Genomic DNA, 27,375 nt, shown 5'->3' on the forward strand with positions numbered 1-27,375 from the left:
TGCTTACTACTTTATGCTACTTTAAACTGTGCTATGCTCGGAGTTTCCCTGCGTGATCGAATCAGAAATGAGGAGATCCGTAGGAGAACCAGAGTGACTGACATAGCCCGTAGAATCGCTAAAATCAAGTGGCAGTGGGCGGGGCACATAGCTCGGAGGGCTGATGGCCGCTGGGGAAGGAAAGTTCTTGAGTGGCGACCACGAGCTGGAAGACGTAGCGTGGGCAGGCCTCCCACTAAGTGGACCGACGATCTGGTGAAGGTCACGGGAGGTGGCTGGATGCGAGCGGCGCAGGACCGGTCTTTGTGGAAATCCTTGGGGGACGCCTTTGTCCAGCAGTGGACGTCTTTCGGCCGAAACGAACGAAATTTTAAGTGCAAAGCAAAGCATTTCAGTATTTCAAAGTGTGTAGCAGTAAATTCGTTTTTGACTACAAATGTATGTCACAAAATCATGACGTCACATTACTGTATTCTAAAACCATTACACGAATCCTAAAAAGTATTTCAATTGACTGTGTTATCATACCTAAATGTGAAAATCTAAAACTAAAATTCACATGCCAGCTTCGCTGATAAGCTGCACCTCTTTTTAACTTAAGACCACATTTACTGTACCACATTATATCTCTGTGAATAAAAAAAAAGCAACTGTAAAATCCGAATAAGATAAATGCGCATATTTGAAATGCGACTCTCTCGCACACCTCCCCGAATTCATCCCGTCCGTACCGGAGCGTCGATGGACATCACGCCAAGTGCGCAGTTAATTCGATCATATTGTAGTAACGGTTTTTTCACCAATCATCGGCATCGGCGATATAATAGTGATTCACACGCATGTCACGTGAACAACTTTTACAAGGACTTCGTGGCGGGAATATGAAGCGTCATGTTAGCGGTTTTGTTTTATTTTCTAAAATTCGTGATTAGATGACTATTAATGTGTAATAATGGTGGGTCATTGACCATTGTTCGTGAACGTGCATGAGTGTGGGCAAATGAAACAAAACAGTGCAGCGTGATTCTTCGGGTTCTCTCAAGTATTCCATTATGATGATAATATGATCCAAAGGATGGGAAGGGATATCATCTATCATCCTTTATTAATTGGTCCTAACTCGTCTCTCATAAAACTTGAAAATGGTACAAATCAAGTCGACCTCGACGTGTATTCAAAAAAACAAAAAACAAGAAAAAAATACGAAGAACTTTTACATCGCCTGAATGTAGCACGTACCTGTAGAGTCGAGGACAGCTGGCGGCTGGAGCGCGTCATGACGCCGTGCAGCGCCACTGGATGCTGCGGCAAGTCCACACGAACACCGCCGATCGACGCCAGCGCCGCCGCGCCCGGCCGCCCCGCCTCCCACGAGTATAGCGCCTGGGACTTGCCCACGTTCACACGGACTACGGTCCTGTGCTAAACAGTATTTGGTCGTCTACAGCACTTGAATCTAGCACGTACCTGTAGCGTCGAGGACAGCTGGCGGCTGGAGCGCGTCATGACGCCGTGCAGCGCCACGGGATGCTGCGGCAAGTCCACACGAACACCGCCGATCGACGCCAGCGCCGCCGCGCCCGGCCGCCCCGCCTCCCACGAGTACAGCGCCTGGGACTTGCCCACGTTCACACGGACTACGGTCCTGTGCGGTAACAAACAAGACTGGATTAGATAAAGCTCTGCTTAATATACGTTATAGTTCTTGCAACTCACGAAGGTGGGTGAGCTTTACTTGTGTGTGTACGTGTACATAACGATAGTGTATTGTATATCAAACAGTAGCAAGCCACCACACATGCAAAGCTCACTCGCCTTTGTGAATGAGGGCTATCGTTTTTATACTTAACGGTTGGCACCCCTGGCGATTGACAGGACCTTACTCTACAGTGGCGCCATCTTGATGAGTGCAAATACGATAGTCCTCCTACCACTTTCGCGCTCACCAGTTGGTGCCACTGTCTTCGCTACTAGCAAGTGACAGGACCTTACTCTACAGTGGCGCTAACTGGTGAGCGCTAAAACGATAGCCCTCATTGCAACAACTATAGGATAAAATGTCGCCCTACATGACAGAGTATGAATGCTCCCTGCCCTCTGGGTTGCGTTTAGTATTCAATGAGGGCTATCGTTTTTATACTTAACAGTTGGCACCCCTGGCGATTGACAGGACCTTACTCTACAGTGGCGCCATCTTGATGAGTGCAAATGCGATAGTCCTCCTACCACTTTAGCGCTCACCAGTTGGCGCCACTGCATCGCTACTAGCAAGTGACAGGACCTTACTCTACAGTGGCGCCAACTGGTGAGCGCTAAAACGATAGCCCTCGTTGCGCTGACCCAAAACAACAACCACACGGATTCGAACTGCGCGGGCGTTCGAATTTTAAATGTCATTTGAAATTCGAACGAGGTGCAGTGAACGCGGTAACCACGCAAAGAATGCGCAGCCCCCTCGCGATTACATAGGAATTTAAGCACTGCTGCTTAGAAAACAAAATTCACACGACTGCAGCGACGTGGTGGTGCGGCCGAGGTTGCCGGTGAGCGACCACTGGCGCGGGCGAGTGTGACGTCAGACTCACTGGTGGTTGGGCGCGCGGCCCTCCAGCAGCACGATGGTGGTGCGGCCGAGGTTGCCGGTGAGCGACCACTGGCGCGGGCGAGTGTGACGTCAGACTCACTGGTGGTTGGGCGCGCGGCCCTCCAGCAGCACGATGGTGGTGCGGCCGAGGTTGCCGGTGAGCGACCACTGGCGCGAGCGCGATGCCGACAGCGACGCCTGCAGCGACGTGATCTCTGCTTCAAGCTTCAACCCGGATAGCGAAGCGAGTAGACGAGTACGGTGGATTCTGGAAACAGAAACACAATGTCAATACATGGTTAAAAGATTCAAAGTTATCACTTTGTAGAGTTAAATCACAGATTTTACGCTAGAGAGAGAGATTTCTACTTTGTAGAGTTAACGCACCTGGCGCGTCCAACAAGAACCAATGCCAGCGAAGGATGCTGCGCGCTCGACGACGAGTTGCTGGCGTTTTGTTCTCTTGAGCTCGGTCTTCCGCGGCCTCGGCACGACTCGGGTAGTTCTCGGGACACAGAGAATCTGCATAAATGCAAAAAAACAATTGAAGTAAGACCTGCCGTGCATACAGTCAGCGTCAAATAGTTCGTGACATAAGCCAAAAAGTTCGCAACACGTCTTTGTTATAATTGAAATAAGGTTGGGTTGTCAACTTTTCGGCCACTTTGGGTGTCACGAACTATTTGACTCTGACTACAACGAACTTTGTTCGTTATTTCTGAATTCTCAATAAGATTTTAATATTTAAATAAGTGTCGGTAAGGTGTCTAGACCTGTGCGTGATGGTCTCTGCGTCGGGCATGTTGGCGTAGAGGTCGAGCAGCAGGTACACGGTGCGCCAGCAGCGCGGCGCCAGCTTGCCGTCGGGCGCCGGCGTGGGCGGTGCGGGCGACGCGCCGGCGCCCGCGAACATCGGCGTGTGCGCGCCTTCGTTCAGCGAGCTGTAGCCTGCACAACACGTATTGTATCTAACGCCCGTATTCACAAACATTACTATGTGGACGCACAGGGTGACACACGAACCAATCACAGAGCTCTATTCAACGCTGTGCGTTAGATTTGCTGCTTCACTTAAGCAGGCATCGTTTGTGAATACGGGCGTAAGTGGATGGGTTTAAGTAAAGCGGTCAACAGCCGCATACGGCTGCCTATTGATGCACGGAAATGCACACGTGTGGAAGTCCGTTACACGCAAGCGAGTCTAACACGTGCGGACGCCTTAAACGAAACATATTACACTTTTAGTCCCACCACTGCAATTTCTGTACAGCCAGGATCTACAGTGTGGCTACCAACGATACTCAACTAAGTTAAAGTTAAGTCAGAGGGGATAAATCTTGGAACCTACAACGAACTTTATCAAATGAAATACGAGAGGAATTCTAAGTATAATATCGACTTCCATGCGTGACGTAAATCAATCGTCGTCGTCGTCGTCGTTTCAGTTAAATGACGTCCACTGCTGGACAAAGGTCTCCTCCAAGGCTTTCCATAATGAACGGTCCTGCGCTGCCCGCATTCAGATTCTTCCCGCGACCATTATCAGATCCACCACCTAGTAGGAGGCCTGCTCATGCTAGGTAAATCAATCAAGCGAAGACTTGTACCACTAGGCAAGTACTGGACTGAGACATTGCTTACCCAGCTTCCCCTTGACACTCTTGCCCGTAGACCTTAACTTCTGCGCAAAGGACTGCGGTCGCGGCCGGGCCTGCGCGTGGCTCGCTCCTACATGCGCTACGCTCAGCTTGTGATGACTAAGTGACGGCGTCACCGGGCCTAGCTCCGGCCTGGTGTTCATCCAGACAAACGTGTCACAAGATAAGCTATCCTGGACTGAGACTTTGCTTACCCAGCTTCCCTTTAACACTCTTGCCCGTAGACCTTAACTTCTGCGCAAAGGACTGCGGCCGCGGCCGGGCCTGAGTGTGGCTCGCTCCTACATGCGCTACGCTCAGCTTGTGGTGACTGAGCGACGGCGTCACTGGGCCTAAGTCCGTGCTGAGGGCCGGCTGGACCACCTCCCACTTTGGGTCCAAGGCACTGTACTGGGACTCCTTGTCGAGAGACGTTACGCTGACTAGGTTCTCTCTGAAGTCTGACACTGGGGATGGAAAAGAGCAAAGATTCATTTAACAATGTTAATAAAATCAAAGGCACAATTTACAACTGAACAGAAAATTCCATACAAGCATTTTATGGCTTCGCTGCAGGACAAAGTTTGTCGTCAGCAGGTATGTCTAACATTTACAATAAATAACTGAGCATTCTAATTGCTAGACTCTGCACGAAGTTGCACATTATCTCAGCAGCAGCACGCCTGCAGATGAGATCATAATGTTTATGACCATTATGTTGACAAAGGTGACTGAGTTTCTTCCGCCACTTCTCAGTACCAGCCCATATGTTGTCCTGAAGTAGTGGTAGGGCAAGCCATATTTTGGACCTGTATAAGTGCCCTGGAAAGGGCCTATGTACTGAATAAGCTAATTTTATTTTATTTATTTTAAAATAGCACTTATCACAAGCATATAAGGTGTCAGCTCACCCGAGGAGGAGGTGTGCTTGTCCTGGCGGTGCTGGCTCTTGGTCTGCGAGCGCAGCTCTGTCTGCGCGTCCTTCACGTTCTGGTACATGTTGCTGATCTGGTGCAGCAGCCGCAGCAGAGGCATGTTCACCTGGGGGATGGTGAAAGAAAGAAACATTTATTGCTATGAACATCACACAAGGACAAAACAAAGGTAAATAATAAAAAAGACAGAGACAAAACATAACAATGGAAGAGAAAGTGGACTGAGCAGTGCCACCCTGTCGCAACAGCGATGCCCATCGCAATGGGACCCCACTCAACAGATGCCGTGACCCAGGTGCCGGTGGGGAAGGCCACGACGCTGGTTTTCAGTGTGCCTCATGCATAAGTGAGCGGAACTACAGATGCAGTTCAATTACAGCAGATTTTTTTTTTACTCTTATACCAAGCTCTGATTGAATTATGTCAGTCAAATCAGTTATGTCTAACAGCATTATGCATTAAGATCAGGGTCTCTCCCCGTCACCTTAAGATAAAAGAATTAGGGTAGGACTTCGAAACTGACAACTTTGCGTGATTGTCAAACTTCGTTCGTTGCAGGCGAATAACGTCCACTGCTGGACAAAGGTCTTCCCGAAGGGTTTACACAACGACAAGTCCTGCAGGCACTTTTAGGTCGTCGGTCCACCTAGTGGGGTGCCTGCCCACACTACGTCAATCATAAGTGACCGACGACCTAGTGCAGGTCGCAGGAATTTAAGCTGGATGAGGGAAGCACAAGACCAGGCGTTGTGAAAATCTGTTAGGACTTGTTGACCAGCTGTGGACGGTATTTGGTCGAAGAGAACTCTGGCAACTGACAGAAAGGTCACAGTACGCATATTGTCAGCGGCGTTCATTACCTGCTGCGAGATGAACCGCACGCTGATGTTGAAGTTGATGACGGTGCTGATGTGCTTCTTGAGCTGGCCGCGCGAGATGTAAAGAACGTTCTGCCGCTGGATGAGGTCGTCCACCGCCATGTCCGCCACCTTCTTTAGGTCCACGTCGATCGACACCTTCTCGCAGAGGAACGCTGGCGTCTCGGACGGGATGTCGATGTATGATGGGTTGCCTGGTAATAATGTTTGAGTTTTATTAGATTTCGAATAAAAAAAACTGATTTTATTTTTGCAAGTAGGCTTTTGAAAAGCACTTTAACACGTCCCATTAACCTTACCACTGCTTCGGGACAATAAATGGGCCAGTGCTAAGAAGAAGCAGCACAAGAAACTCAGTTAAGAATTCGATTAATTCTGGTATTGAGGGATTCTTAATCATTATTATCACGAGAAAAGGGGAAGATTTCGCGGTATAGACCACAATAATCGCAAGGTTGGTACGTCCATTGGCGCTTACTGTATACGGGGGTTTGAATCCTAAGGCTCGATGGCATAGTTCTTTTGACGCCGAGTTCAGTATCCTCGGTCATTTCAGCTACCTGGTCTGCGTACTGTTTTTAACTCAACCTTTCACTTTACTTTGTGGAATATAATTAAGAGAGAGAAGAGAGACAGATAGAGAGAGAGGGGGGGAGCAAAAAGTAAGATGCGAGAGAAAGAGAGAAGATTAAGAGGAGTTGCAGAACTTGTAAAGAAGGCGTTACTATGAATTATACCAATACCACATTTCTGCAAGCACAACTCACCCTTGCCCTTCTGCTGCGGGTGGCGGCGGTCGCGCGCGGCGAGGTCGCTGACGACGATGTCGATGCGGAAGGTGTCCACCCACGCCAGCAGCGACAGCATCGAGCCCAGCGACTCCAGCGCCGGCGCCGCCGCGCTCGAGCCCGACCCGCCTTCGCCGCCGCTCTTCTTTGACTCGCCTGGCAATCGTAAAATTAAATACATAAGTAGGTAATTAAATACATATAATGTACTCTTTCTCAGAGATAAAATAAACGCATGTGTTGCTCTGTAAAATAAAAGAAACGACATTTAAAGTTTATTATTATCTCTTAAAATATCTTCACATTTTCCACAATGACTTTTCACTATGACATTCATTTGATAGACGTCAAAGTCATAGACAAACCATAGACCTTAAAGTAAAAAAGTATTTACTTTACATACATTAGAGAGCATTTATGACTCTTAGGCTGGGTGGCACCACCTTACTTTGACTTTAACAAAGTTAGGTGGCGCAACTCAGTCTTATTTTTCTGTTTATAAACATCAACTTTGTATATTGCTCACGTAGTCGCTGTTTCAGCGACAAACGTCACCTTATTTGTGCCGGTTAAACGTAACGCACGTGACGTTGACGTAAGCGCGTGACGTTGATGGGATGGGATTGCAGATGCGATGGGACATCCTACACTTACAACGATGTTTTATTTGCTGTTACTGCTAATTTAAAACGCTGTAAAAGTATCTCCTTTGAGCTTTGGCATGGACGCGGTCCAGGGGTGCATGCGGAACGCCAGGTCGCTCGCTGTGGCTCCTGCAGGTCTACTCCGAAAGACGTTTACGTAACTTCGAGTCTATCTGTCACCGACGTTCATGCTCGCATCTCGCGTTGCGTGAAAGAGATGACAAAATTCTTCGGATGTTTTTCGAAGAAACCCCGCTGTCTCCATGTCTATAGTCTGGTCTGCGAGCACGTAGAATTTTGTCCAATGACCCCAAGCTACCCATCCTTACCGCTCGCGCGTTGTTAGCCGTTGACAAGGATGGGTAGCTTGGGGTCATTGGACAAAATTCTACGTGCTCACAGACCGGGCTTTACCTTGCGTGATCTGGTTGGGAGACACGCCCAGCGCGGCCAGGAAGGGCTGGAACACGAGGTGCGCGTCCAGCAGCATGAGCGAGCCCTGCAGCGGGTACAGGCTGCACGCCGGCATGGACGCGGGCCGCGGGTTCATGCGGGACGGCGGGATGATCGGCTTCTTGCTCTTTGGCTCCTGGATATGCAAGAAAAACTCATTAAATGGCTTGGTTGTGGGTGTGTGATCTCACTAACAGAGTGTATTTGATCAATATTTCTTTAGTAATGCGCATAATTCGGTAGGTTTTGACGGAGGTGGAGCGGTGAAATGCCGCAAAAATGTTATCACGGTCTACAAGTCTGAAAACTCACGGTATATGACATAACCAAAGAAATCTCTCCCGCACACCTTCACTAATGAAAGAAGAACCTACTCAAGTATGATGAAAAGCTTGCTTACTGCAATTATTTATTATCCATGCTTAACACTTGCGTTTTAATATCACGAGATCACAATAAATTCGCAACATCGGTCACGAGGTTGAATCAAAACCACTTACCACTTTGATCGGCTCTTGCTTAGCCATCCACTGGTAAAGGTCTTCTCTCGCGCGGTCGCTGCGGAGGTTCTCATCGCTGTCGTGCGGCGAGTACAGCGACGGGTTCGAGCCCACCGTCGGCAGGTCCTCCTTCAGCGTGCCGTAGTCTGCGTGCCGGGATATTTACACGTCATCATGATAAAGCACTCTTGACACAATGCAGGGTGAACGTCAAACCAAACTTTAGCTTCAACTATGCATCTGCAAAACAAGCTTCAATCCCATTCGGATGTCTGATGCACAGATGGCTTTTCTATGGCTCGTGGATATTGAAAACAGAACATTCAGATAAGGCCACGACCCAAAGAAGTTTCAGAAAAAACAAGCAACACAGAAGTTAGCAGAGGTCAGCCTAAAGCACGTGCCAGCCGTGCACTGATGCGGCTGCGCTCGAGGAATGATCACTAAAGCGCTCAGCGGAGCGGGTGTGTCAACGGGCGCGCCCGTTCCTGTATCCGTAAACTGAGCCGGGAGCCTGCTACAACTAGGCCGAGATCCACAAAGAAAACGAGACTTTAATAACGTACAAATAACTAAACCATAAAATATTCCAGCAAGTCATAACTTGGATTTAGCAAACCAATGTTTCTTGTTGAACTCGTTTCTCCAGCGACTCGTTTTGAATAATAAGCACTTTTTTAATAATAATCCTTTTATCTAAGCGTACTAATCTATCACTTGTCTCATCTCATTTCCTGCTCAACAAACCACGCTTAGCTACGACACATGGGCGGACAGAGGGCGCTACTCACTAGCGATGGCGTCGTCGGTGAATGGCGGCTTTCGCGCGGAGAACGGCAGCGGGGGGAACGCTAGGCTCGCGCGGCTGCTCGGCGCGCCGCGGGCTGCGACACACGCTCGTTAGCCACGCGAATGTGGTACTAATGTACGCGCACATGTATTTGACTCACGACCAAAATTGCCGAAGGTTCTTATTCTTACGCTTTGTAAAGCCTGGTCCGTGAGCACGTAGAATTTTGACCAATGACCCCAAGCTACCCCATCCTTATCGCTCGCGTGTAATTATATTGCTTTCACGACTGTGCGACGGGCGCCCGCAGTTGGTGTGCGAGCGTGACAGCAACATAATTACGCGCGAGCGATAAGGATGGGTAGCTTGGGGTCATTGGACAAAATTCTACGTGCTCACGGACCAGGCTTTAGACACTGTCTTTATCCCAATCGGAGGAAGACCCAAAGCCTTGTATAAAAAGGCAACGATAAAGAAGCCAAATATATGTGTGCGTAACGTAAGATACTTAATAGGATTGGCTTATGACAAAACTTGGAATCGAAGTCAGATGAATTGAAATGAAAAAGTTTCAAACAAATAATGACCATAACATTGCGATTGCGAAAGGTATTTTAATAAAATGGAGATGATGACGATCATGGCAACCGGGGTAGCACAAACACTTAATACTTGAATGACTGTGACATCGAATATGACTATGACGATGAAAGAGATAGCTAGTTGGATAAGAATGCACGAGAATTTGAATGGAAATATTTTGGACAACGATAAACATACTTTGAAATTAGTGCAATACCAAAAACAATGAAAAGAATTATGATATTATATAAAATGAAGTAAGAAAAATAAAGATTCAAAAAGCAGATTCGAAAAAGTTAATAAAAAAAACACAACAAAACAGAAGATAACTTCAATATTTAAGCCAATACAAAATTAATGACTCCACAACAAACATATGACACTCACATACACCAAACTTGAGAAAATAAGTACCTGTATGCAGTCCCGAAAACAAGTCATACAGCGTGAAGGGTGCATTGGATGCTAGACAAAGCTAGAGAGAGACAGACGACCATCAAGAGGGAGACACGACTAGAAGAACATCTACAGTTTTTGCTGTATTCGAGTGCACGCCTACTTTGCTTGTATGATTTCATGCATTTGACCATTTGTCCCGAGTGTGTTTTTTTCTTTAATTTTAAATTTCATACTTATAGTGATTGATCTCAACCATCCAGGCGTGATAGTGCAAGGCCACAGATCAGCAAAATACACGCGCTCCCGTGGACAAAAACTAAACAATCATAGCACAAAACAACACACCATGCTGTCAAACTAAACGTTTCCAATCAAACCAACGGCGCACGTGACTGAAAGTCGTTTAAAATAATAATGTGCGGTAAACTATAATAGTACTAAGACAGAAGGCGGAGACGTAGTGGAAGCAAAATACAACTTCGTCAACTCGCTAACACTCCTCTGTACTACAATACAAATTACAAATTATGTTAGGCAACCATTCGCCAACTTACAACAAACTCGTTCGTTCGTTCGTTCGTCTCAGCCGAAAGACGTCCACTGCTGGACAAAGGCCTCCCCCAAGGATTTCCACAAAACAAACTCATCTACTTAAAAATGGCACTGATTGAGATCATTTTTTATGCTTTAATTACCACTTTTAAAGGTATTTAAATTATAATTTGCCTTAATATGTGCCACTTACAGCATTTAACATTACATAAGTGCATTTTAAACGCCAGGCGAAGGCTGTTAAGCTACATTACACTACACACCTCCAAAGGTGTAAAATAAACCATAACAAACTAATAAGTAACTTAAAAAAACTTGTGCACAATATCCATCATCTATAAATATTCATAATGTATCACGTCAGTAAAAAAACTGCCACTCGATTTTCCATAGACACGGATCGTCATTATAGTTATCCCATTTTCACATCGACTCCGTCTACGCCCTACTCTGCCTAACATTTCCAACTTCATTTTATCATTAAGTTTCTTAAACGACTTTGATTAGCTTGAGATTTGTGAATCAGCTGCAACCCAATATTTTTTTATATAATATCAGTATAGTTGTAGCAATTCACGAAGGCGAGTGAGCTTTACATGTGTTGGCTCGCTACTGTTCGTTTTTCAACATTGTTGATAGACATTTAACTTCGTTATGTGCATGTAAGTACATACACGTACACACACAAGTCGCCTTCGTGAGTTGCAAGAACTATATTCTAAATTGGGTTTTAAGTGAAACGCATAAGGTCCACAAATGTCAAGCCAGCGCGTGCTCGGCTTACGAACCGGACGGCGGCGTGGAGGGGAAGGAGTGCGGGCGCGGGGAGGCCGCGGCCGGCGCCGGCGCTTCACCAACAACACACATTATTACAACACCCGTTGTCGTCAATTGTGAAGGAAGAACAGATTCTGTTGGGTTCTAGAAGTATTTGACAGTTCGAGAATATGAACGCGTTAGAGTGGGAACAAAATGTTGTAACTCTGAATTCTCGCTCTTTAAAATGTTTATAAGAAACAAGCCGGTGCGTGTCCGGTCATCTCCCCAGTCTAATACAATTACTAAGATGCTTTTAACTTGTTTCACTTTTGAGATATTTACATTTAACGTGAACCATGTTCTGATTGCGAAAAGAAATCTTGCTTCACTAAAATATGTTACTAGAATACCTTCATAATCTGTTCTTGTAATGTTAATGTCCATAAACCAGTGTCGAATGCAGTTATAAGTGTTTGATAGATATAATATTGTATCGTGATTCTGCGGTATGTTTGTGTATCGTCTGCTGAACATGATTTGCAATGACGTCATTAAACTATGAATAAAATAAATTGTTATGTCTTTGAAATAGGTATCTGCATTGTGTTATATGGATTTAAATACATAAATTAGAATTACATTATTATTATGACTTTTTTATCTATACTAAACACACTGATATGTGAACTAAGAAAAGAAATATAAGTAAATCTATCAACTTTAAATCTCAACTGGTTTTTTATAGATCAAACAACAAATTACTATTAGGAATGAACATAATACATAGTAAACTCACCGGGGATGTTGATCTTATCTGAGTCCATGTTCAGAAGGAGGCAGTTCTCATCCAGTGCCTCGTTGTCCAAGGGATACTCCTGCCAGCCCTCGACAGAGTCCTTAAAGGGACAAAGCAATGCTTATTAACAACACTAATTATTTCACTATCTCTGAGTAACGTGTCAAGTAGGCTACTCGTTTTTTAGTCATGAGTAGCAACAAAACCTATTGATATTATGAAATTGTGAATAAAGACTTCTTGTTTTTACTTACTAAATTGTGTTCATCAGAAAGCAACTACTTACACTCGGCATCAAATAAATCGCACCTCCCGCAACAAGCACTTCTCAAACGTATGCATCCCCACTTCCCACCAACATTGGGTCCATTTGAAAGCCTAGTTCTAAACTTCATTTCATTATAGGAAAGGTTTTTACCCCAAAAATGTGTTTTTAGAAGGATCCAGAGTCACTTCTTCAAAAAATAGGTAGTTACGCTTGAGCCAACTTTTATGGCTATAAAACTGTTAAATTGGGATTAATCGCTATCCATCTGTTAAAAAGGACACGTAAGATCATTATTTCGTCTTATAACCACAAAAAATGGTCTAAATGATCCCAGAGGTGAGCCCCAAGTGAGGCCTTTTTTCAAGTCACATTTATGGTACCTGTTAATTGTTTATAAAAAAAAATAATGTGTTTTTCTTTCAGTTTATTTATTATTTATTGGGCTTTCAAATAACAATATTGTTGGGGCACCATGATTGTGTCAGAAGAAAATCTTTAAAGTTCGCGTCGCGGAAGGTGCGATTTATTTGATGTTGAGTTACTCGGAAATCGTGAGAGGCCGTTATACGCATACAAGTGAATACACAAACGTAAGAATTGTTATCTTGAATGTGTTTAATAGTAAAGACTAAAAAAAGATTATTACAAAGTTACAGGTTTATAACTTAATAAGCTGAGCCATTGTAAAAAATAACTTAAACTTTTTACGTTTTGATTTGGTCGAGATTTAACATTTTCTCTTGGTTTTTGAAATCGGTACTATTTCCACCTCTCGTTCCTGCCGTTATAACTCTTGTGTAGCCAGGATCTACAGCTTAACCGCCAATAAAAACCAAACAAGTGAAGGTCAAGTTTGTCCCGGGGGAAAGTTAATCAGAAGAACGTAGGAAGAGTATAACTTCGAACTCATCTTATGTTATTTTGATTATCTTTTGGTTCAACTTCTCTTCAGTGCAAAGTGGAAGACAGGTAACAAATAATAACCTCTAAGAGTAGGCGCACACCGTTGATTTTTCGTCGGCCGATGGTTTAGTCGGGCAGTTGATCAGTATGGGTATGTATGTAGTACGAGAGCCCACGACCAAAACCATGTCTCATAGCAATACGGCAAAAACCCTATAAAATCGTTAGATTGTATGATTCTGAACCCGACTAGGTGTGTAGTAACGGTCGAAAGTGTAGCAACTGCGTGGGAGGCCATTTCTGCTGTGTCAAAAAAAAAAAGACAGTCGGTATTATAGCAATACGTCTGATAGTGAAAATGTACATAGATTTTATAATTGTATTACGAAAAAGTTTGTTTTCAGACATTTTGCGCGTAGCATATAGCCTGAGCGCATTTTTGAAAATGTCAACAAATTTAGGCGACCTGTATCATAGCAATACGGATAAATTTTATTTTCAACTTTTCGTATTGCTGCCATGATTACCAAAATCCTGTTTTCAGACACTTTAAGTGTAGCATATACTCCCAAAAACGAAAATAACGTTTCGGAGTCGCCTGGCCGACGCCTCTGTTAAATGTTTTTTTAAAATTTACAGCCTTCATAGATATTCAAGAATCTCCCTTGTCTATTATATGTACGATGTTTATTTTACAGAAGAGGACGTTGAAGATCTCCCGAGCGACGTCGAGAGTGATTTCGAAGACGACGATTCCGAATCCGACAGCGATTGAATACGAGAATATTTTGTAACTTTGAATAAACCGTTTTTTTTTCAACTTCATCCCAGTTTCCTTTTGTGCGATTTATTTCAGTCCTTCAACTTCAATGTTACGGTTTCGGGTAAACTCTTTGTTAATTATCATCTAATAAATTCAGGGTCGCAACGTATTCATTGGTTTGTAACAGAAAATTCAAGATGCCTCAATACGATTTTTAAATCATATCTGAGTATCGAAAAGTTGTCTGATAGAGAAGGTGCTACACTTAATTTATCTGATATAAATTTTTTGCACATGTGGACAACTTATTTTATCATGTCCAACAATTTTCAGACATATTGCTATGATACCGATCGGTAAAATTTGTTAACATTTTCAAAACGGTCTCAAAATTTAATGCGTTCACATTTCCGTCTGAAAATTGTTTTGTTCGCATCAAATAACCAAAATTTACTAATAAAAAAGATTTTCAGACGTATTGCTATGAGACATTTTTTTTGTCTCATTTTTAATTTTTTTAAGTGATTTTACGGGTTTGCGCTACACCACTAACGTCTGAAAAATATGTTTCCGGTATCTCAGAACTATCATTCAACTACAGTCTGCAAATCAGACATATTGCTATGATGCAGTTCGGTAAAATTCTTTGACAATTTTGAAAATTCGGTCAGATAAAACGCTACGCGCAAAATGTCTGATATTGGTATTTTCGAGTTCAGGATAATCGTATCTATCGATTTGATGCGGTTTTGGCCGTATTGCTATGAGACAAAAATTTTGGTCGTGGGCTCTCGTACTAATGGGAGTGCGCACACTACGCCGATTCGATTTGGCCGATTCTTCATACAATTTGAAATCGGGCACAACTATCGGACAACTAAAAATCAACGGTGTGCGCCTACTCTAAGAAAACATGGTTTTTGAAAGTAGAACAATGCAGTTACCTCGAGCAGGTCGGGCAGCGCGAAGGTGACGTTAAGCGGCTTCATGACCTTGCTCTTGTAGTTGTGCTCCAAAAGCAGCGGCGTGTACAGGATGTTCTTCCACTGCCGGCTCAGCACGATCACGCCCTGCGGAGTGAGTCAAAACAAAGCTGTATTATTCGAAGTTATAATTTTTGCGATTACCTGTGTAATGAGACTCACTATAGACCCGCATTGTTATTCAAACTTCCCGCGTACAAACCCTGGCACGTGAGTAAAATGATACACTATGGTTTTTTAAAAAGTTAGAATTGACAGATTGTTTTTGTTTAATGGCGTCTGTACGGAAAACTAAAGGAATATTTTAATTGTGAAGCAAATAGCTTTAAATGTTGTTTCTCTTTTCAGGTAGGTAATTACCTATTTAATTCTATGTAAAATATGTGATTGTTACTAAAAAAGCAGTTTATTAAAAATAAATATTCTCTTTTCAGAGCAACACTTTTGGCTTTTTGTATTATATCTGTATACGGCTAAGTAGATAAAATTTAAGTTTTCATTATTTGTATTGGTTGCTGTTGGTTTTCCGAATAAAAAAAAGTTAAGACTGTATGTGTATTAAAAGTAGCCGAGTTCGGCGCGTGAGTGTCGAAAACGGTTGAGAGTTGATGGGCGATAATCGCTCGACCATTCAGCGGGTGCATCGGCCTGCGTCAGCCGCGCAGCGCTACGGTTGCTAATGGTTCGTTCGCGGTAGGTATAAAGCTTCAACCACACCAACGCGTCACGCCATCGCCGGCGCGATCATAGGCCAATGACAGGTACCGTGACCTGTCATCGATAGCGTGTCATTAAGCTGTATCCACCGGCTTGTAGATTATATTTCGGGCCTGTATTTACAGTATGACCACGTGGTAGATCACCAATGAGATGGACGGACCAGATCAAGGCCGCAACTAAGTGCTCGGTTAGCGAAAGTACCCGGAAAGCTGCAGTCCGCGAGGAATGGCGCCGTATTACGAGGAACATCACTCTGAATCGTGATTCAAAATGATGACCACGACCACTCTGACAAGAGTGTACCGACTGAGAAGAAAGAAGAATTTACAGTATGACAGCTGCAGCGAGGCTCCTCACACTACACACGCACCTGGCGCAGCGTGGACAGCGAGGGCAGGTGCCGGTCGGCGAGGTCGGCCTGCACCGCGGCGGCGTCGGCCTGCAGCGCGTGCCGCAGCAGCACGCCGCACAGCTGCAGCGACGGTTCCTCGCGAAGCTGCTTCGCCATCGGCGTGTGGCGGCCGTAGCGACTCTGTAACCACAATCATAAAGATCACAGAACACTTTCAACTTAATAAAAAGCAAGAGGACACTCTTTCTATATCTTAATCACTTTTTCTCCATCTCCGATTCAGTGCCAGGACCCGAAGAGTCTCGTCAGATGTTAATAGGTAGGCCCCATCCTTCTGCGCTCTGGCGAAGACGGCTGGGAGGAAGATAGAGGGGGTTTGCTCTCCTCGTTCCCTCTCCCTAGGTGAGACCAGTGGGTGTTAGGAGGCCCACTCACATTGCACGGTCTCACCGTGTCTGGAGAGTCTACCAGTGTACCACCAAGCCTGTTCATCTCCGTGAGTTTATGTCGGAAACAAAACAAGCGCGATGGCACCTCACAGGATTACTATTCATATACACCGTGTTACTTTGCATTCTTGCCATATTCACAGAGATAAAAGTAGGGAACAATACCTATTATTTAAGATAAACAAGAGACTCCCATAAAGAAAGTACACTGAGTTTTTAGTAAATTTGGTTTTGCAGTACAAATTGGAATAAACCAATTTTGTCTCGCACGTTCTACAGGCGCAATTGGAATAAACCTAGTGGGCGTGGCCTAGTTCTTATTAATCTGTGATGTGTTATGGCTCTGGGTACCAGCCTTTTTATCCAGTCATAATAATTATTTTAAAATACTCTACAGTTGATTTTAGATTTTCCTTTCTACTCTCAGTTTCTACTTTACGGGCTTAGGACCGCCAAAAATACATGGGAATTATTAGGCTTTTAATTAATTTTTAACATTTTTCCCTATTTTTACAAATTAATAAATTAAGTATGAAATGAAATCAGCTTATTCACGATTAATTATTTATTTATAAGCTCCTACTTACAAAGTTTACGTAGGTACTGTGAAGCAAGTGTTCAAAGTGTCCTCCGTTCTGATGAAGGCACAGTCTAGCACGGCGAAGCGTAGGTTTAGTTTTCGCAACTAATAAACGTTTTGTCTCACAGTTTCGCTGAAACAATCCTTTCGTGTAACACGTTTACACTGTTTGTCTCTTCTGCGCATACCAGTCGTTTCATGTCACTCCAAAAATAATAGTCCATTGGTGTTAGGTCCGAGGATCGTGGTGGCCAAGCTACTGGACCCCCTCGTCCAATCCACTGTTCACCAAACGTATTATTCGCGCACTTGACGTCCTTAATGTGGGGGAGCACCATCCTGCTGGTAGTAGAGCATTTGGTGTAACGCTAAGGGTACGTCATCAAGCATTTCGTCTAAGACGTCTTGCAGACACTCCAAGCACCATTTTGATTAAATAATTCGTTGTTTGAATACACTTCAGTCATGTTTGTATTATTTATAACGTGATTTGTGATTGATGGATTTCTCAGTTTTTTACAAAAGTGTCAAAAAGACATTTTAAATAATTGTCTTTAAAATGTCTTTTTGACACTTTTGTAAAAAACTGAGAAATCCATCAATCACAAATCACACAATAGACTGCAAGAGATATTTAAAAATACAATAAAAAGTAAAAAAGTCTCCATCGCCATCGCTAACAAGTGATGTGCATGCGTTACGATAATTAGTGATGTGTTTAATAGATTGTCGATAAAATAAAATATTCAAAATTAAAAATTAAAATTTTCGGGCATTATTTTTTAATGGATTTGTGTTCAGTATCAGTAATATAGTTACCTCTGTAAATATGGCAAGAATGCAAAGTAACACTCTGTATATCACAGGAGCGAGCATTGACTCACGCAAGCGTAAAAAAAACGGTGTACTAAATACTGTGCAGTATTTAACTGCCTAAATAATAATGAAAACACAGAATGTACTTTTTTTAAGTTGCCTGAAGACACTGAGAGATAAATAAGTGGTTATTATTATTTGTGATAATTCATGCTTTCATGTATTTCCTCCGACATTTTCCGCAGTTTGGCACCTCACGTCACACATCATTTTACCGAAGTCAGCCCTATGGCTTTGGCGCAGTGCCGCTGGCGCCGATCACTAACGTTTGTCAACAATATGGTGCTCGACTCTTGAGACAAGCTAAATTACAAAAATATAATTTTCTTTAACTATTTCAAGTTTCTTGCGGGCAAACATCTTTAAGCCAGACCGTGACATTTAAAAAATGAATTTGTAATCTATGGTAGGAAAAGTCTATGGCCATAACCTAAAAGCGTCTCGTACCTCTGAAAAAACAATATTTAATTTTATAGAATTGAAATACCAATTACCATTGGATATTCTAATTGTGGTTTTGGAACCGACATTGTAATTGATAACATTAAATGTCGTTTCTTTCTTACAGGTACGTAAGAATTAAAATTCTGTTACTAAAAATATTATTATCCATTTCATGTGTAATTTGTAAACTATAGCCTGACCAGGAACATAAAAACCCTGGCATAGAGGCGCGTCAATTGCATTTGATAGTGCAACACTGAGTACAGTCGTACCTGTGTTAAATTAATAGGCTAACTTTATGTATCAGGATTCAGGATTACGTCCTAATTTGATATTTTCATAAATTAACGAATAAAGATTATAGAGGTAACCTGGTTTAAATAAATTAAATGAAACCATCAATCGAGCTAGTAGGATTTATTTTATTATTCATCAATAATCAAATTCAAAACTTGAATAATCAACTGCAATGTCTGCTCATGAACGCTTCAAACTCGGTACTTCTTTCCCAATTCCATAAAATTCAACACTTAGAAAGTGACAACAATCTTTAAAATAGGTATAGTTGAAACAAACCACAGCTAATTTTCATAGTGGACTGTACTATACGATAAACATGTCAGTCAATTTGACAACCTTTGTCGGAAACATTATTCAATGAAAATATTGTCCGAACCTTTAGTATTTCTCTTCGAGAAATACTTTAACACATTGTGAACCACTTTTCTTTCACGACTATAAAAAGATTTTAGCAATTTAATTCACAAAATCAATTGCGCACATTTAAAATAAAGTTTGTTTACACTTTGACAGCAATAGACTGACCTGCAAGGTGACATGTCAATGAAGTTTTCAGTTACTGTTGCCATTAAAAGAAATTAGTACCATTAGTTTTCCGCAACATGGCGAGGGTTTTTATGTTCCTGGTCGGGCTATAAAGAATAAATTCTTTCTTACAGAGAAACTCAATTGTGTTATTTTGACTGTGTCGTCCAAATCACAAAGTATATTGGAAATCATCTTATATATTGTTAATGACATTGAGCATTTTTTTTTTAAAAACCTTCACGAAGTAAACCTGTACGCCTCTTATTATTATTCTGTGGTATCACACTGACCTTGGGCGGCGTGTGGTGCGGCGCGAGGTCGAGCGCGGCCGCCATGAGGCTGGCGGCGGTGGCGGTGAGGCGGCGCGGTGAGTGCTGCGACTCGTGTCAGGTGTCGCATGGTGGCGGGGCGAGGGTCACTGACCTTGGGCGGCGTGTGGTGCGGCGCGAGGTCGAGCGCGGCCGCCATGAGGCTGGCGGCGGTGGCGGTGAGGCGGCGCGGTGAGTGCTGCGACTCGTGTCAGGTGTCGCATGGTGGCGGGGCGAGGGTCACTGACCTTGGGCGGCGTGTGGTGCGGCGCGAGGTCGAGCGCGGCCGCCATGAGGCTGGCGGCGGTGGCGGTGAGGCGGCGCGGTGAGTGCTGCGACTCGTGTCAGGTGTCGCATGGTGGCGGGGCGAGGGTCACTGACCTTGGGCGGCGTGTGGTGCGGCGCGAGGTCGAGCGCGGCCGCCATGAGGCTGGCGGCGGTGGCGGTGAGGCGGCGCGGTGAGTGCTGCGACTCGTGTCAGGTGTCGCATGGTGGCGGGGCGAGGGTCACTGACCTTGGGCGGCGTGTGGTGCGGCGCGAGGTCGAGCGCGGCCGCCATGAGGCTGGCGGCGGTGGCGGTGAGGCGGCGCGGTGAGTGCTGCGACTCGTGTCAGGTGTCGCATGGTGGCGGGGCGAGGGTCACTGACCTTGGGCGGCGTGTGGTGCGGCGCGAGGTCGAGCGCGGCCGCCATGAGGCTGGCGGCGGTGGCGGTGAGGCGGCGCGGTGAGTGCTGCGACTCGTGTCAGGTGTCGCATGGTGGCGGGGCGAGGGTCACTGACCTTGGGCGGCGTGTGGTGCGGCGCGAGGTCGAGCGCGGCCGCCATGAGGCTGGCGGCGGTGGCGGTGAGGCGGCGCGGTGAGTGCTGCGACTCGTGTCAGGTGTCGCATGGTGGCGGGGCGAGGGTCACTGACCTTGGGCGGCGTGTGGTGCGGCGCGAGGTCGAGCGCGGCCGCCATGAGGCTGGCGGCGGTGGCGGTGAGGCGGCGCGGTGAGTGCTGCGACTCGTGTCAGGTGTCGCATGGTGGCGGGGCGAGGGTCACTGACCTTGGGCGGCGTGTGGTGCGGCGCGAGGTCGAGCGCGGCCGCCATGAGGCTGGCGGCGGTGGCGGTGAGGCGGCGCGGTGAGTGCTGCGACTCGTGTCAGGTGTCGCATGGTGGCGGGGCGAGGGTCACTGACCTTGGGCGGCGTGTGGTGTGGTGCGAGGTCAAGCGCGGCCGCCATGAGGCTGGCGGCGGTGGCGGTGAGGCGGCGCGCGTGGGCGCGGTACAGCGACACGACGCGGATGCCGAGCCGGTTGCACGGGTTCATCCACGCGTTGATGGCCGGTGACGCCGTGCTCAGCAGGTTCCAGTCCAGTCTGCAAACGAAACAATAGCCTGCATGAGCAATTTTTCTAAACTACTCTAGACGATTTTGTGGAATTTTAAGGTCAGTGTTTATTTGGGTCTATCAAAAAACTAATATAAAAGAAAAATCCATTTCAATACCTGGTATAATCGATCTTTTTTGTTATCGGCGTCCGAGGCGGCGCTGCGAAATTGAACCAAACCACTTTCAAGTCGATAGCGCACGATGACGTGTTCCCGTTGTCTTTGACCGGCACCATGGTAGTGGTGCTGTCATTATTCGACGGCTCGTCGGGTCCGGGCGTGGACGGCTCAGGCGGCACGGGCGGCGGTTGAGCCGTCCCCAAATTGGGCGTGCTCGGCTTCGAGGTCGACTCTCTCTTCCTAAAAAGATCTTCGATTCCTGAAGTCCGCCCTTTGGTAGTCTTCTCCTTGTCAGGTTTCAACTCCTCGGCCGATTTCACGGACTCGCGGCAGCTTTCGTTGTCGTTTCGCGGAGGTTTTTTCTCCTCGTTGGGTTTGTGAGACTGGGAGTGTTTGGACACTTTGATGGATGTTCCTTCCAGTCCACATTCGAACATGATGTAGCCGATTGCGTTCTCTTTCTGGGTATCTGTTCCTCCATTTTGACAGCACTGCAAACACAAATAAAATAGTGACATTAAAAAAATTAAAAACCCAGATTTAGCAAAATTAGTCGTACACCTTACTTACCATAGACTCGCAGCCTTTAGCACATGAATCAACTCTGATGAACTTGAAGCACACTTTGGAATGTTGGCACGGGATACCCGTTATAGTCGCGTCCTTGAGCTGCGATGATTCGTTGCGGATCCTACGCAGTTGACCGTGAACTTTTCCTGCAATGAAAAATTACATAATATTAAAATCATACTCCTCCAAATAAAGTTATGATGATAAATTAAAAATGTGATATTTTACTAACCAACGTTCAATGTGATAGTAGTATCTTCGCATTGCTGCTGCGAAGTCTCGATGAGAACCGGTTCACCCTTTTCAGGGCCTCTCTTTCTGCCCGAGCCCGAGGACTGTGCAGATATCAACGATCTGGGGCCCTTCATTATGCCAAAGCTTTTCTTGCTGCCCAAGGCTCTTAAAGTAGGTCTGTAATACAACTGCACCGACTCCAGGGTCTTCTTGGAACTGACGTACTTGGCTATTATATTCTCAACAGACACGCCAAACAACGACACGCATGTCAAGTCTTGGATGTTATCCAAAGCAGAAAACGATATCATATCCTCTACAACAGACGACTGGATGAAGACCATGTTGACCTTGGGCACGGTCACCGTCGCCTGGAGCTGTTCGCAGATCGTCTCTTCGTAAACGTTCGTGTGTGGTATGGTCGCCAGCTTGCATTTGTCATCTTTATCGAAAACCACGTTCGATTGGTTCCGGGCCTGCATCTGCGGCAGCCAGTTTTGGATGTACTGCTTCTGTTTCAAGATGTTACCACTTTCGACGGACGAAATGCAAAGAAGACGTAAATGGTTGATGACCGTAATCGGATGAATATTCGCTAAGACGGGTGTCAGTGATTCAACAAACTTCTGGGTGCTTTCCAGAACTAATGGCGTTAACATAATATCGATTTCTCCTTTTAACTTTACGAACAAACCGTTTTTGCTGTCGCTTGTGGTGGTAGCTGTCGACGTCGTGCTCTTATCGGTGGTATTCTCTTGGTTGTCCTGGACGTTTTGTTGGACGTCCCACCAGCCCTGTGGGTACGGATGGGCTTTGACTTGGTTGTTGAAATGCGGCGTCAAGTTCGAGTACGGCCCGTGCTGGTTCTGACTGTTGTGGCCTTCTTTTTTCGCAATCAACTTCAAGATGTTAATCTTGCCGACTTGCTCGAAACTGGGTAGGTATTTCTGTCCAACGTATACAAGAGTCCCGTCGTCAGCTCTCTTGAATAGAGGCAATGTGAACACGTCGCTGCCACTTGGGAGCGAGCAGGTGTTCCAGTTGGAGCATTTGTACTGCGGCAAGTTCTGCATGTAGCTCGCCATAAGCAGTGGAGATTCTACAATAGGCTTGTTAGTTTGCATGTGCAAGTTCACTAAAGTCATGTCCTCTTGTGAAGAAATTGCCGAGATGAAGGAAGTCGACGATACCGACCCACTCTCGGAGTCTGGCTGCGCGCCGGTGCTCAAGTTGCTTATGGTGTCCGCAGGCCCATCTCCGACTTCAGACCGAGGCATCGAGTTGGTCCATTTCTCATTAGTAATGTCATTAATGCCGAAGGAGCTTTTATCTTTGGGGTTACTGTGACGACTGCCGAAGGAATGCTTCAAGCTTGACGATCGACTCGGGAACATGTCCTCGTCTGCAGAAAAGAAGGCTTCCGAATGATTTTCACTAGTAATTGACATTGTTCGTTGCACTTCCTGCTGCAGGGAGTCATCGTGAGGCACTTGTGAATTGAGAGAGTAGTGGGATTCGGACACTCCCACGCTGCGAGCGGGCACCTTGGGTACCGCGAAGGCGTCAATTTCAGTCTGGTGCGGTTTCTTGGACGTCACATTCGAATTGTCTTTCACGACACAGTTCAGTGCCAGCTTGGAGTCCGAGACGCTGCTCTCCATTTGAGGCACATTCAGTATAGTCTTGTTTAGCTTAGAGTCGCTATCGATTTTGGTACTGCCCAGGGGCACTGAGGAGTCCACGAGGCGAGCGTACGGTACGTCGCTCTTTGTGCTCGAAACTAGAATATTGGTGCTACCTTTACCCATGCTTGTGTAAGAAAATCTTCGTGTCAAACTTCGCCGTTCCACGCTTTGCGGCGATTTGTTTAGGGTCTGAGGTAAAGGCGACGGAATCAAAGTTGCAACATTGGTGGGTTGCAGGCAGACATTTAGACTATTATAGGGCGGCGTATGAAATACGAGCTGTCCTGGGTGTAATAGACTTTGACCATATCCATACTCTCCGGGGGTGGTTTCAATAACGTTGAACATAGCGATATTGATGCCCTCGTTGAGATCAGCAGGACTCGGCTTCAAGAAGTTAGGCCCATTTCGATTGGAACCGAAGAAAGCGCAGCCCCCCGTGCAGCCGCATTGCGACGATTTCCCTTCGTTGGGCCACAGGAACCATAGCCGTTTAGTTTTGTCATCGTGAAGTTTTAGAAACTTTTGCTGTACTAAATGGATGTTTTTGGGGCTCTGAGGCAATGACGATGCAGCTTCAATCAACAGTGGACCGAGCGAGGCAGAGCCTACTCCTACCCAGTTTTCTCCATCGGGCGGTTTGTTTTGGCTGCTATTGCTGCCATTGGAGTGGTGATGGGCGTTAGTTTGCAGATTAGTTTGCGTGTAGAGAGCTAGTTTTATGTTAGGCAACAGCCCCGTAACACCAGTTCCGAAACCAGAACCGTGAAGGTTACAATAACTCAGTCTAACCGGGGAAAGCCACGTCTGGAATGTGGTGTTTGAATCGGCGATATAGATATCGATTAAATCAATCGCCACTCGAATCATCTTGTATTTGATTTCATTTGGAGTTGGGCATCGATACTTCAATATCCCGTCAGTCTCGGGACACATGACTGTGTTGAAGCCGTGATGACAGTGCTTGACAGGGTTCGGCGGAATCAGCTCATTTTCGCTGTCACATATTAGTAGCAAAAACGTTTCTAATGAAGAAATTATTTGATATAGTTGAGGTAGCGTCAAACGACCTGTTAGTTGACCCAGCTGAAGTTCCATCATCCAGGCATATTCGACGGTGTCTTCTTCGACTGAGCGATTGGCATCGCTGAAAAAACCGTTGCCCCGCAGTTGGAATGAGGACAGCATCAGGTGTCCCTGGTAGAGCGCCCCGGAATTGACGGGATTCGTCCTAGACAAATTATTCGCTGACACCAATATCGAAGGGCTCAACAATAGTTGTAATTTTGTCTCTCTAAAGCTTTTGTCCATCTCAAATCCAAATCTTTCTATTAAAATCACGGGACACGGAGGTTCGTTCTCGCTACAATTTTTTACTAAGTGTGCTTGAATGTCGTGAATTATAATCGACACTGTCACATCTAAAGGCCTACACTTTCTTGGATCGAATGGACCCTTGTTTTCGTCTGTGGAGTCATCAAATGATATGTCTGCATTTTGATTGATACTACTTTTGTCATTCACTTTAGTAGTATGCTCATTGGACCAGTGAAATGTGTCCGTATTGGGCGACTTCTGCATGTCTGTGAAAGTCTGATCCTCTCCAAATATGTTTTCAAGTAAGTTCATGAAACTTGTAATGATGGTTCCATACGCTAGCAATATGGATGGTCCCACTTCAAGCTCGACACTCACTTTGTCGGGGGGAAGAGATGTTCTGTCGAATTTGTTGCCATCTAAGGGCCAACTTATTTGAGGTTGTTTCCTCATTCTTGGTATCCTCATGGGGGACAAGAGAATCTCTTCTTTCTCTGGAGTCGTGATATCAGCCTGAGGCTCGGGGCCGAGAGGTGGGATCGGGTGGTAGTTGTACCGGACGCTCAGAGCCACGATAGGCACGGACCAACAGTCCACCCAGCCCTGAGATTTAACGCATTTTCTTCGCCACTTCGACGCTTTTAATCTGCACGGTACCAATTTCATATTTTTGTCAATAGACAGCAAAAGCAACCTGGACGTGTTCACTTCTGGCAAGTACAGGCTCATATCGACGGCTTCGCCTTGTATCCATATCTTTAGGGGTATCACATCAGGCAAGAAATCGATAAATGGCAAATCAAACGACACGTCCAGGAGGTCGCCACAGAACGCCACGTGATTGTTCTCTTGGTTGGTAGAACTGCAGTCTATCCAGTTGTACTGATTGCTCACCGTCACAACTTCGCACTCTTTCAGCAAGAGGGAAATTTTCCATGTGTAAGGAACAAAGTGGAGGATATCCGGGCGCGCCTTGCTGGCCCAGTCGTTGATCAGGTCTTGAAAGAAGTCAATGTGGGTGTATACAAGATTGACCGTCGCTTTACAACCCGTCAGGCCGAGCTGCCAGCACTGGTGGTGATTCCACACCAGAGGATAGTGGCACTTGACCGTGTACTCCAGCGTTTCACTCTCAGCTAAACTTCTGTATTGGAGACTCGTCGTGGCTTCGAGATGGAGGAGCTGGCCCGTGATCTTGGTCGTGTACCCGTCCTGGAGCACGATCCACGGCAGCGTCACCTCCAGGTACGAGCCCGCGCCGATGTTGATGTGCACAGCGTTGGTCTCCTTATTTTTTGTGAACAGAATATCTATGGTGGCCTCGTTGAGCGTCGACAGTCGTATATCGAAAGACTGCATCTGTCTTCGGTCGCCGGGTTTCGGCTGCGGCGTCACCTCCAAGTTTTTATAATTCGGTGGGAAAAAAAATTTGAACAAATGGTCCCTCTGCCTGTCCGCCCACGGGCCGTAGCTGAAGTCGGTGCCCTTCCCGCACTTTATGTCGACGCCCCAGATGGGAGGGGCGGACTCGACGATGTCGCCGTTGGCCAGCTGAAGGAGCACCGGCCGCTCGGGGACCAGGCCGGGCTCGTCCATATAAAAGTAGACCTCTATGTAATTGGAACTCATAACGACGAAACCCTCGCCCATGTACCTGGGGGGTTCGTCGACCATGGCGGTGTAGTTGGGACTGGGCGCGAGTATGACTTTGCAGTTCTCGGCTTTGGCTTTGACGAAGTGCATGAGGTGGTCGAGGCTGGAGGCGGGCGGCTTGGTGCTGTAGACCAGGTGCGCCTCCTCCACGCTGATGGAGAGCGTGGTGGGCACGAGGCGGTTGCCGAACACCACGCGGCCGGAGCAGACGTCCAGCTTGATGACGGGGATGAGGTCGCGCCAGGTGCGCGCCATGGCGGCCTCGGAGCGCACGGTGTCCTGCGCGCGGCGCCGCTTCTCGTTGGCGTCGTTCATGGCCTTGTCGCGGTCGGCGCAGTCGCCGTCGTCCTGCTGCTTGATGACGGGCTCGAGCCCGAAGGTCTTCTCGAGCTCGTTGTAGAGGTCGCATCTGTTGTAGAAGTGGAGTTCGAAACCGTTCAGCATTATAGAGAGCCGCGTGTCGGAATGAGATAAATCTGAAACCAAAAATTAAATAATAATTAAGTCACTTCAACCTTTGCTGAATCTGCAACATATTCTTGCTGGTGCATTGCCGTTGATCTAATAAGATTGTTTTAATAACCAACCGAGACCTATTATCAAGATAGAAGTCACAATGACACTCTAGGTATTTTACTGCTTGCCTGTAGAA

General features: G+C 45.9%; 1 protein-coding gene across 1 annotated transcript in view; it reads right to left on the reverse strand.

The window, feature by feature from the left end:
- The window catches only part of LOC135088093 (bridge-like lipid transfer protein family member 1), a 78,858-nt gene that overhangs the window by 49,736 nt on the left and 1,747 nt on the right, over positions 1 to 27,375 (reverse strand). Inside the window, exons 4-30 of the mRNA XM_063982981.1 lie at positions 22,067 to 27,199; positions 21,835 to 21,980; positions 21,262 to 21,755; positions 20,951 to 21,131; positions 20,818 to 20,907; positions 20,685 to 20,774; positions 20,552 to 20,641; positions 20,419 to 20,508; positions 20,286 to 20,375; positions 20,153 to 20,242; positions 20,020 to 20,109; positions 19,887 to 19,976; positions 19,754 to 19,843; positions 16,305 to 16,466; positions 15,176 to 15,301; positions 12,298 to 12,397; positions 9,211 to 9,303; positions 8,420 to 8,565; positions 7,881 to 8,055; positions 6,802 to 6,978; positions 6,017 to 6,228; positions 5,133 to 5,262; positions 4,437 to 4,688; positions 3,358 to 3,532; positions 2,972 to 3,106; positions 2,685 to 2,852; positions 1,468 to 1,645 (exon numbers count right to left, since the gene is read on the reverse strand). Of these exons, the coding sequence (XP_063839051.1) occupies positions 1,468 to 1,645; positions 2,685 to 2,852; positions 2,972 to 3,106; positions 3,358 to 3,532; positions 4,437 to 4,688; positions 5,133 to 5,262; positions 6,017 to 6,228; positions 6,802 to 6,978; positions 7,881 to 8,055; positions 8,420 to 8,565; positions 9,211 to 9,303; positions 12,298 to 12,397; positions 15,176 to 15,301; positions 16,305 to 16,466; positions 19,754 to 19,843; positions 19,887 to 19,976; positions 20,020 to 20,109; positions 20,153 to 20,242; positions 20,286 to 20,375; positions 20,419 to 20,508; positions 20,552 to 20,641; positions 20,685 to 20,774; positions 20,818 to 20,907; positions 20,951 to 21,131; positions 21,262 to 21,755; positions 21,835 to 21,980; positions 22,067 to 27,199 (8,993 nt within the window). The remainder of the gene's footprint in view (positions 1 to 1,467; positions 1,646 to 2,684; positions 2,853 to 2,971; positions 3,107 to 3,357; positions 3,533 to 4,436; positions 4,689 to 5,132; positions 5,263 to 6,016; positions 6,229 to 6,801; positions 6,979 to 7,880; positions 8,056 to 8,419; positions 8,566 to 9,210; positions 9,304 to 12,297; positions 12,398 to 15,175; positions 15,302 to 16,304; positions 16,467 to 19,753; positions 19,844 to 19,886; positions 19,977 to 20,019; positions 20,110 to 20,152; positions 20,243 to 20,285; positions 20,376 to 20,418; positions 20,509 to 20,551; positions 20,642 to 20,684; positions 20,775 to 20,817; positions 20,908 to 20,950; positions 21,132 to 21,261; positions 21,756 to 21,834; positions 21,981 to 22,066; positions 27,200 to 27,375) is intronic.

Source organism: Ostrinia nubilalis, chromosome 3, assembly GCF_963855985.1.
Source record: "Ostrinia nubilalis chromosome 3, ilOstNubi1.1, whole genome shotgun sequence".
NCBI classification, from domain to species: Eukaryota; Metazoa; Arthropoda; class Insecta; order Lepidoptera; family Crambidae; genus Ostrinia; species Ostrinia nubilalis.